This window comes from Triticum aestivum, chromosome 3B (genome assembly GCF_018294505.1).
Source record: "Triticum aestivum cultivar Chinese Spring chromosome 3B, IWGSC CS RefSeq v2.1, whole genome shotgun sequence".
In the NCBI taxonomy this organism is placed as follows: domain Eukaryota; kingdom Viridiplantae; phylum Streptophyta; class Magnoliopsida; order Poales; family Poaceae; genus Triticum; species Triticum aestivum.
Window position 1 is genome coordinate 392,018,706 of NC_057801.1, and position 11,761 is coordinate 392,030,466.

An 11,761-nucleotide genomic window follows, 5' to 3' on the forward strand; every position below is an offset into this window, starting at 1 on the left:
ATGTTCACGATTTCAGATATGTTCAAAAGTGTACAAAATGTTCATAATTTAAAAAAAATCGTGACTTCACGAAAATGATAGTGATATTGTATCTCAGTGATGCAACAAAATATGGTCGTGGCCATTGAAGATTATGATTTTTCTTTCTCCCCTTGCAACCCACAGCCGTTTTGCTAGTATTATTTCAGCTCTAAAATAAATAAATACTACACTACTATACGTTGATCAATAATATCCTTGGTTGTCATCACGCCGAAACGGGCGCAACCCAAACTCCCCGCCTTTGCGCCCCGCTCCCGAAACGACCGACCCGCTCCTCCCTCCTCTCCGGCGCGTCCAACCTAGTGCTCCGGCTACCTTTCCGGCGGCGGCGCGATGGGTGAGCGGAAGGTGCTGAACAAGTACTACCCGCCGGACTTCGACCCGGCGAAGATCCCGCGGCGGAAGCAGCCTAAGAACCAGCAGATCAAGGTGCGCATGATGCTTCCCATGAGCATCCGGTGTGGCACCTGCGGCACCTACATCTACAAGGGCACCAAATTTAACTCGCGCAAGGAGGACTGCATCGGCGAGGTACGCACGCGCCGCCGCGCCCCCGCCCGTCCGTTTGTCGTGATACCTAGGCTTAGTTATTTTACCCTAGCGTCGTGGTGGGCTCGAATTGCACAAATTGAGTCGATTGACGCTCCAATTTGTGAACGGTACTATCAATTTTAACGTACTGTTTGCCCGTTGATGCTTGTTCCAGTCTGCGCAGAACCAAACAGCTATAATTCAGTGATCCGAGTTGTATAGAGCTGTTGCTAGTGAAACAAACTACTCAAATCAAATTGTCTGCTTTCATTTTTAATACTGTAATCTTCGTCGGCATGCAGCACAAAGTTCATGGGCGCATACAAAGTTAATAACCTACATTTCATCTTGAAGTGCCCTGCACTATATTATTGCTATAATGCAGTTTAACTGTTATTCCGAGAGTGTCGAGTCGAATTTACGACCATTACTGGAATCCGGGGTTCATCACTATACGGGGAAGCATAATCTTCTATCATGTTATCCAAGGCATGGAATTATTGAATTGTATATCCATATCGGCGATGCTTATTTTCTTTATTGATATATTGATACAATTGAAATCCATGCTAATGTGATTATTTTTCTCTATGTGCAGACATACTTGGGCATACAAATATTTAGATTTTACTTCAAGTGTACTAGGTGCTCAGCTGAGATTACCTTCAAAACAGACCCTCAGAATTCAGACTACACGGTAGAATCTGGGGCTAGTCGCAATTTTGAACCTTGGCGTGAAGAGGATGAGGTGAGTGATATAGGGCAAATTCTGAGCGCAGCTTTTATCTTTTGACCAGCTTGAGCTTCCATTTAATCATAGTGATTTATTTTCAATTGTTCAGGTTGTGGATAAAGAGAAGAGGAAGCGAGAAGCGGAGGAGATGGGTGATGCAATGAGAGCACTGGAGAACAGAGCAATGGATTCAAAGCAAGACATGGACATACTTGCTGCTTTAGAAGAGATGCGGTCGATGAAGGTATGATCTGGGCATCTTGCCAATCTCTTTAAGTTCAGTTAACCTGTACTTGTACATGCACATGAAATTTTGACTTTACTGACTACTGACATCCTTTTATTGTGCTGTTTCCAGTCTAGACATGCTGGAGTCTCCGTTGACCAGATGCTTGAAATTTTGAAGCATTCCGCTCATCAAAAGGCAAGATCTCACAAACTTTGTTTTCTGTATAATTGATAAAAGTTTCACGTGTAGCGTTTCACATTTGGGTAATATGTAGGTTATTTTGCTTATGGCATGGTGGTCCTGAGGCATCATTTTCTTAAAATCTTTTCTCTAATATTGGCTATTTTGTGTGTGGTTACAGGAGGAAAAAACAGTAGCAGAACTAGATGAAGAAGACGAAGAACTCATCAAATCAATCACTTTCAGAGTAATCCTCTATGTCAACTTTCATATGTACCTGCACGTGCAAACTTGTATTTGAATTTTTTTTCTAACCCTGTCATACTGTTGGTTATTGCAGAACTCGAAAGATTATGTTAAACGGATCGAAGACGATGACGACGACAATGATGACAATTTTGGTATACCAGGACAGTCAAGTGTCACGTTAAAGGTACTTGTCTAACTTTTTTTTTTCTTCATTTTCTTTTCTGTTTCTATTTCATATTGTATGTTCTGTGGCCTTAAGTATTGATTGTTGAAAGACCACTGTAGACCATTAGCTGGACTTTAATTTTTTATTTCGAAACTAGCTGACCTGATAAAGCAGCCATCAGTTACAACATCAAAACATGCCATTTATCATTTGTGCGCACTTATTCTATTTGAAGCATTTTGACATTCCTCTTCTTGATATGTAAGCTGTAAATATGCTGCTTTTATATAGATTTGTTCAAAGTGTAAGCTAGCTAATGACTGAACTTGAAATTACCAAAATTATCGTCTTCTGTGAAGTGTTTGTTGTAGTTTCTCTAGGATGCTTTCAGTTTGCATTAGATATAGCAACAGTTGAGATTAACGGAGGAAGACATTTTGAACTCAAATCCTTTTACAAGAGTAAATGCTGGTCATTGAGCAATTTGTAGTATAGAACTTATATCAAACATTGTCATAAATGTAATGGTGTTATGGTCTTGTGGAGTAGCCCTCATCAAGTCATTGTAGCAATTTCTATGGAAGATATTATGCAGTTTTTCTATGTGGAGGATATTGCTTACTTCTCTCCTTGCCATGAGTATGTTCATGTATTTGCAGTTTTCAGTTCGACGTCTCTTGAACTCGTTTGTTTAGTGAGCTGACAGTTCCTACTTTTAATGCAGATTAATGGACCTTCTGAATCAATGACGAATCCAACAGATGTCTTGACCAAAGCTAATGGACCTGAGAGTGCCAATAAAGAAGGTAGACACTCATATGCGTTCACCTTGTTTTTTCACCGTATCACTAATATTGTTAAGGGCACATGCAGAATCCGAGAATTCCATATTTGTAGAACTTGCTATTTTAATGCTTATGCGCTGACCTTGATCCTGTTTCACATATCACGCAGCCTATTTTGGCCATCGCTATATTTTATCATGGATTACCAACGTCAACCTTGTTTTATGTCGCTATTTGCCCCTATTTTTACTTGTGTTATTTTTTCTTTTTATGTGATCAAACAGTGTTCCATTTTGAAAACAAATGTGTTGCTTACATTTAAACATTGCTCTACAGGAAACAAGAGCTTGGCATCTAAGATGCCCAAATTCATAGTAAAACCAAAGCCCGCTGGTGCAAATCCTCAGAAGAAACAGAAGACGGAAACCGACGCCGTCCAAGATAACGGCAAAGCACCGGCTGCTGAGAATAAAAAGGAAGCTTCAGTAGAGAAGACCAATGTTCTTCAGTCCCTCTGCCAGTATGATGATAGCGATGAAAGTGATGACTGAAGACAAGACAAACCCCTGAAACACGGATGTGTTAGTCTAAGTCTGTAAATTGTCTTCTCTCGCAAAATCTCTGCTGCCAACTGTAAGTCCGCCATGTTGAAAACCTATGGCAACTAGTAATAGTTTAGACTCCAGATAGAGTTGTGTTTGGGATAAATTTGTAACTTTAACAAATTCAGATTTTGTTTCAAAATTGATATTTTTCTATTTATTTTTTTGAAATTGAGATTATGGATGCATCACTGCCATCTCTATTAATGTCTTTGTCCTATGACCGCTAGTCGATTTTTCTGTGCAATTTTTCTCTTCGACATCTGATTGCATCACATGGGCAGCAGAGAGAGCACCAACAGTCACCCCAAACCCCCTGCGACGGAGGAGCAGCCAAGGCAGGAAGCCAACTGTCTTTTTTTTTTAAAAAGATCCAGCAAATTGCTGGCTTGATTTAGATTTAGCAGGAAGCAACGGAAACATAAGATGGTGAAGATCCGAAGATCAAGGAAAAAGAAAAACAGCAACCCTAGTGGTTGCAGAACACTACACTCCACGCTGCGCCATCCACCTAGTACAAGGCCGCGCAACTCCGACCACGATGGCCACGAGCCCCTCTGACCGGATCCACCTCCAGAACGATGCCCCCAAGAGAGAAAGCGACGATGTATAGCGTCGCCATCGTCCGATCTAAACTAGATCAAGGGTTTTCCCCGGAGCACGTCGGGAAAGGCAAGGTGGGAGCTGCTACATCGATGCCTCCAACAAGGGAGCGACACCAAAAGGCGCCGCCATCGATGACCCCAGCCACAACTGGAGTACGACTTTCGTCGACAGTCCCACCTGCATTGCCCGAGCCCAGGATCCGATCAGCCAACACACCAGATCACTACCTCTGCCTCCACGGCCAACCGCACCTCCCCGGCAAGCTCAACGTGCTTCCAACCTTGTGTCCGCGTCCCCTGCTGGACGAAGGATGCAACCCTCGCAGTGGCGCCATTCTTCTCCCATCGGAAGGATGCAACCAAGCAAGACGCCATTCGTCTCCTCGAGGATGCAACGCCTGCGGGCCATTCATCTCCCGACGAAGGATGCAACAAACGCCGCGACGCCATTCCTCTCCCTCCAGCCACCACCATCTCGTCCTCCCACCCGCAGCAGCGTCGAGCTTTCCGAACCGCCATCAGGAGGATGCAACACCGAGTAGGGGTGCCATTCATCTCCCACCGCTTCTTCCGCACAGCTTGTGGCCAGCAACAACGCCAACCATGTCGCCGGCCGAGCCGCCTCCCTACATACCACTGCAAACTAGTCGCAGACTGAATCTCTCCGGGCCTAGAACCGCCAAAGAACCAGATCTGGTTGTTGCTCGAGCCAGAGACCGCAGACCGGGGGAAGACGCCGAAGCAGCGCATCCCCGGTTCCCCGTGGTGGCCAGCAGCACCGCAGACTCCTACTGCCGCGGTCGAGTAGCCGGCGGGGCCACCGGCCACCAGGGGTCAGATCTGGGCGGAGACCCCGCCAGATCGAGGCGCCCGAGCTGGATCTGCACACCCCGTCCGCAGCCTCCTCACGTCGGGGGCGAGTGCGTGCCCCCGCAGCATCCAGGCGCGCTGGCCAGCGCCGGCCCGACGCCCGCAACGTCCCGCGCCATCGCAAGGCTTTGCTGCCCCGCACAGCGCACCACACGAGCGGGAAACAAAAAGGCCCCGCCGCCGCCGACGCCACGCGGGCTTTGCCCGGCGGCGCTTGCCGGCGGCGGCGGGGGAGGATGGGTGGAGGCGGGGTGGTTCTGGTGGCGGCTAGGTCAGCGCCCGAGCCGCCCCGCGGGGAGCGACGCGGGGCTCGTGCCTCAACTGTTATAATGGGTCAACAGTTATAATGGGGCTCGTGCCTCAACTGTTTTTGAACTAAAACCACGACGAGTAAATCGGAACGGAGGGAGTACATGGCAACGTTGATCCGTCCGCAGCCTCCCACGCCACAACACGCATCCTCGCTACGACACTTGAGGGCATCGGAGAGGGAGGGGCACGCCCTAAAGACGACGGCATTTCGATGCTTCCACCAATGAGACATGCAAACGGGCAACACAAGACAAAGTGGTCCACCGGCTTGGAGGTCGAGGGACAGAGGCGGCAGCCTGCCTCGATGATCGTCTTCCGTAGCAGGATCTCTCGTGTGGATGCGGGCGAGCACGAGAGGCCAACCGAAGAATCTGACCCACAACGGCGCACCCCGCAGAGTCGCACAAGAGCGTCCATGCTGCTTGTAGAGGGCTGCTGGTAGACAGGGCATTATGAGGAGTCGAGCCGAGCATGAGCCGACGCTCGTGATCGTGACGCACCGCAAACACCGAGCTCAGCGGGTGGAGCAGGAAGGCACACTGCCTCGTCCCAGACTAGTGGACAAAAACGACAAATTTAACTTGTAAACAAAAAAAATTCATAAAATAAACTGTTGATGAAAAAAATTCATCCAGTTGACCCTTTTGTGTAGCGCCTGACAGATAGGCGCCACACTAAACCGTGTAACGCCTGACTGACGGGCGCTACACGTCTGGCCAGCGTCGCATCCTGGATTGTCTAAAAATTACTAAGTCGGTGTGTACCGCCTGAGAGCTAGGCGCTAGTGTAGCGCCTAGCGCGTAGGCGCTGCACTATGTAGCAATTATATGGAGTTTCGTAGTTTGCTCCGGCGGCGTACGCTGCACACTGACGGACGGACGGAGTATTAATTAGTCGATTCCAAAGACCTCCAAAATGTGCACCGGTAGGACAGCGTGCACTTCTTGTGTGTGGGCGTGTCGGCACGCTCCAGCTGGGTGCTTGGATTCAAGGGATTTAGTTTAGTCCGACTAAAAATAGTTTTTTAAGAGGCTAAAGTTCCAAGCACCTCTGATTAAAGAGGGGCTAAAACTAGTCTTGAGACTAATTTTTTTTTACTCAGGGGTACCCCTATTAAAATGTGGATTAGTCATCTCTCTCCACATTTAACTCATCTCCTTTAACACAGACGAGTTCTGGATTGGAGGGTTTGGAGAATAATAAATGTTCATTAACTTGATTTTAGTCTCTTTAGTATTTGGATCCAAGCATGGGTGAGGCTAGCAAGTCTTAGTCCCATTACTTTTAGTCATGGGACTAAAATGTATCCAAACACCCTCTAAACTACAAGAGAGTAAACAACAAAAATTCCTTGCATACTGATGCCCAGGGTTGACTTCTTTGAGTTGTTGACGCTCCAAGTGAGTCTTTTTTTTTTGAGTAACCAAATGAGTCTTTTTTTGTTGGCATGCGGCGGAACACCAAGGAGCATCGAAGGGAGCACACTACGGGACTCCATATGGTTGCTACATAGTGCAGTGCCTGCGCGCTAGGCACTACACTACACGTAGCGTCCAGCTCTCAGGCGTTGTATATTTACTTAGTAATTTTCAGATAGTTGAAGGTGCGACGCTGGGCAGACGTGTAGCGCCCATCAGTCAGGCGCTGCATAGTATAGTGTGGCGCCTAGCTATCGGGCGCTACACAAAAGGGGATAAATTTTTTTCGTGAACAGATCATTTTATAAATTCTTTTTGTCTACAGGGCAAATTTGTCGTTTTTGCCGACTAGGTGAGTTGAGGCACCATCCCGTCCACCTTATGTGTTTGGATATGTCAAACCGTAGCATTAATCACTCATCTTGACCGAAAGGAACATCAACCCTATATCTTCATCTATGAAGCGCCGATACGGCGACACTGACACATCAATACTAGTATGAGGATACAAGACACCGTAATATGTGGGATGTGCTTGCGACGACGACCAGAGGGCCGTTATTCTGCAACCGGCGTGAGCTGTGAGCCTGCCAAACGCAAGCTGCACGAGGCGATTGCCTCCGCTCGTGCGTGGATGGAGGGTTAGTGGCGCTTGGCAGGGAGGGTGCAAGGTGAAGACAACACGAGGGGCACGTTTCAACGGTCATGTGGTCGGATGGTTAGGAGGACAGTGGCGTCCCCTGCCCACCGGGTTTAAATCCTGGTGCTCACATTTATTCTGAATTTATTTCAGAATTTTTCGGTGATGTGCATTTAATGGAAGGAGGCGTTCCCGTCAACTACGAGGTACTTATAATGACTTTGTAAAATCTCAAAATGATATGCCGGTTCAGTCTCTCGAAGATACTCATGGGGATGGAACGTGCGTGTATGTCCATAGGGATGAGTATATGCGCGTATATATGAGCGTTTGCGTTTGTACTGTGTTAAAATAACGGTTACCCTTATCCTAAAAGCATCTTCAGCCGCGCCCCCAACACAGCCCCCCCCCCCCCCCCCGGCGAATTTTTTGCGCCGGCCCGAAAGAACGGCCCAGTCGCGCCCCCAGGAGCCCATTTTTCGCCGGCTTAGGCCGAAATTAGCGTGGGCGGACCCAGGTCGAACCTGATGCGCTGGGGGGCTCCCAAGGGCGCCGGGGCGAGTGGTTTTAGCGCGAAAGAGCCGCGGGCCCAACAAGTCAACGATGCGCGCCTCGTCGTCGTCGGAAAGCCTCAGTTTCCCACGTGGAATCAATGGCAGGCTGCCGCCGGTCAGCCTTGCCATTGATTCCTCATTACGGGCTGCGCGGCGACGCCTCCCCTCCCGCCACGCGTACACGGCGCGGGGCTATATAAACCGGTGGCCTCCCTCGCCTCTGGCCACACTAGTCCACAGCCGCCCCGCCGACCGAAGCCGAGCTCCCGCTGACGCTTCTTCCCCCTCTCCCTCTCTCCCAAGCCCGATGGCCGCGCGATTCCCCGGCGACGCGGCGGCGGCCAATGGCTTCGGCTGCCGCTTGCTCCACGAGTAGGAGTCCTGGATGCTATTCGAGGCGAACATCCCGGCGCCACCGGACATGCGCGTCGGGCCGACGGGGTGGAGGCTCAGCAACGGAGGTGTCCCCATTCCACCGGTGCCCGACGTCGAGGCGCTCCCCGCCTTCTTCGCCGCCGAGGTCGGCCGCGTGCAAGCCTCCCTGACAGAGGAGCAGCACGCCCTCTCCCAGTACGCCGCCGACAATCACGCGTCATGGGCGGCGTACTTCTAGCATCACCAGGAACAGAGGCTGGCATCCATCAACCGGGCGCCGGTGGTGGGCAGCGTCAAGACAGCAAGGGGCCCCGCGTATGGCCGCACGCTCCAGGACGTGTTGGAGTACCTGGAGGGCGGCAATGACCCGCCGCTGGCATACCCTGTCGCGGCGGCCGCCCTGGTCCACCGCCGGAGCGCCGGGCAATGGATGCCCAAGTGGTTCGGCTCCTCCTCGACTTCCTCCTCTTACTCCTCCTCCTGCTCTTCTTCCCCTTCCTCCGGCTCACCGGCGATGTTCGTTGTCAAGGCCGAGCCCGCAGCAGAGACGCCGCTCGGCCGACGCACTCGCAGCACCGGCATCGTCATCAATGAGGGCGGCTGGCGCGCCTCTGTTGGGGAACGTAGTAATTTCAAAAAAATTCCTACGCACACGCAAGATCATGGTGATGACATAGCAACGAGAGGGGAGAGTGTTGTCCACGTACCCTCGTAGACCGTAAGCGAAAGCGTTATGACAACGCGGTTGATGTAGTCGTACGTCTTCACGATCCGACCGATCCAAGCACCGAACGTACGACACCTCCGAGTTCAGCACACGTTCAGCTTGATGACAATCCCCGGGCTCCGATCCAGCAAAGCTTCGGGGATGAGTTCCGTCAGCACGACGGCATGGTGACGATGATGATGTTCTACCGGCGCAGAGCTTCGCCTAAACTCCGCGACGATATGACCGAGGTGGAATATGGTGGAGGTGGGCACCGCACACGGCTAAGGAACGATCCGTAGATCAACTTATGTGTCCTCGGGTGCCCCCCCCCCCGCCCCCGTATATAAAGGAGCAAGGGGGGAGGCCGGCCGGCCCTTGTGGGCGCGCCAAGGAGGAGGAGTCCTCCTCCTAGTAGGAGTAGGACTCCCCCTTTCCTACTCCTACTAGGAGGGGGAAAGGAAGGGGGAGAGGGAGAAGGAAAGAGGGGGGCGCCGCCCCCCTCCTAGTCCAATTCGGACCAGAGGGGGAGGAGGCGCGCGGCCCATGCTGGCCGCCTCTCTCTCTCTCTCTCTCTCTCCACTAAGGCCCATAAGGCCCATTACTCTCCCGGGGGGGGGTTCCGGTAACCCTCTAGCACTCCCGTTTTCTCCGAAAATGCCCGGAACACTTCCGGTGTCCGAATATAGCCGTCCAATATATCAATCTTTATGTCTCGACCATTTCGAGACTCCTCGTCATGTCCGTGATCACATCCGGGACTCCGAAACAAACTTAGGTACATCAAAACTTATAAACTCATAATAAAACTGTCATTGTAACGTTAAGCGTGCGGACCCTACGGGTTCGAGAACTATGTAGACATGACCTAGAACTATTCTCGGTCAATAACCAATAACGGAACCTGGATGCCCATATTGGTTCCTACATATTTTATGAAGATCTTTATCGGTCAAACCGCATAACAACATACGTTGTTCCCTTTGTCATCGGTATGTTACTTGCCCGAGATTCAATCGTCGGTATCCAATACCTAGTTCAATCTCGTTACCGGCAAGTCTCTTTACTCGTTTACGTAATGCATCATTCCGTAACTAACTCATTAGTTACATTGCTTGCAAGGCTTATAGTGATGTGCATTACCGAGAGGGCCCAGAGATACCTCTCCGACAATCGGAGTGACAAAACCTAATCTCGAAATATGCCAACTCAACATGTACCTTTGGAGACACCTGTAGTACTCCTTTATAATCACCCAGTTACGTTGTGACGTTTGGTAGCACCCAAAGTGTTCCTCCGGTAAACGGGAGTTGCATAATCTCATAGTTACAGGAACATGTATAAGTCATGAAGAAAGCAATAGCAATATACTAAACGATCAAGTGCTAGGCTAACGGAATGGGTCATGTCAATCACATCATTCTCCTAATGATGTGATCCCATTAATCAAATGACAACACATGTCTATGGTTAGGAAACATAACCATCTTTGATTAATGAACTAGTCAAGTAGAGGCATACTAGTGACTATATGTTTGTCTATGTATTCACACATGTATTATGTTTCCGGTTAATACAATTCTAGCATGAATAATAAACATTTATCATGATATGAGGAAATAAATAATAACTTTATTATTGCCTCTAGGGCATATTTCCTTCAGTCTCCCACTTGCACTAGAGTCAATAATCTAGATTACATAGCAATGATTCTAACACCAATGGAGTCTTGGTGCTGATCATGTTTTGCTCATGAGAGAGGCTTAGTCAATGGGTCTGCAACATTCAGATCCGTATGTATCTTGCAAATCTCTATCTCTCCCACTTGGACTTGGTCCCTGATGGAATTGAAGCGTCTCTTGATGTGCTTGGTCCTCTTGTGAAATCTAGATTCCTTTGCCAAGGCAATTGCACTAGTATTATCACAGAAGATCTTCATTGGTCCCGATGCACTAGGTATGACACCTAGATCGGAAATGAACTCCTTCATCCAGACTCCTTCATTTGCTGCTTCCGAAGCAGCTATGTACTCAGCTTCACATGTAGATCCCGCCACGACGCTTTGTTTAGAACTGTACCAACTTACAACTCCACCATTTAATAAAAACACGTATGCGGTTTGCGATTTAGAATCGTCCGGATCAGTGTCAAAGCTTGCATCGACGTAACCATTTACGACTAGCTCTTTGTCACCTCCATATACGAGAAACATATCCTTAGTCCTTTTCAGGTATTTCAGGATGTTCTTGACCGCTGTCCAGTGATCCACTCCTGGATTACTTTGGTACCTTCCTACCAAGCTTATTGCTAAGCATACGTCAGGTCTGGTACACAGCATTGCATACATGATAGAGCCTATGGCTGAAGCATAGGAAACATCTTTCATTTTCTCTCTATCTTCTGCTGTGGTCGGGCATTGAGTTTGACTCAACTTCACACCTTGTAGCACGGGCAAGAACCCTTTCTTTGCCTGATCCATTTTGAACTTTTTCAAAATTTTATCAAGGTATGTGCTTTGTAAAAGTCCTATTAAGCGTCTTGATCTATCTCTATAAATCTTGATGCCCAATATGTAAGCAGCTTCACCGAGGTCTTTCATTGAAAAACTCTTATTCAAGTATCCCTTTATGCTATCCAGAAATTCTATATCATTTCCAATTAATAATATGTCATCTACATATAATATCAGAAATGCTACAGAGCTCCCACTCACTTTCTTGTAAATACAGCCTTCTCCAAAAGTCTGTATAAGACCATATGCTTT

The 11,761-nt window shown here is 48.7% G+C and overlaps 1 protein-coding gene across 1 annotated transcript; it reads left to right on the forward strand.

Annotated features, from left to right (window-relative positions):
• The first annotated feature begins 235 nt into the window (after positions 1–235).
• LOC123070019 (splicing factor YJU2) lies at positions 236–3,718 on the forward strand. Its single transcript, XM_044493025.1, has 8 exons — positions 236–573; positions 1,172–1,321; positions 1,416–1,550; positions 1,665–1,730; positions 1,897–1,962; positions 2,056–2,148; positions 2,855–2,936; positions 3,252–3,718. Exons 1-8 carry the CDS (start codon positions 376–378, stop codon positions 3,464–3,466), a joined length of 1,005 nt encoding a protein of 334 aa, XP_044348960.1. The 5' UTR covers positions 236–375; the 3' UTR covers positions 3,467–3,718.
• Positions 3,719–11,761: the final 8,043 nt, after the last annotated feature.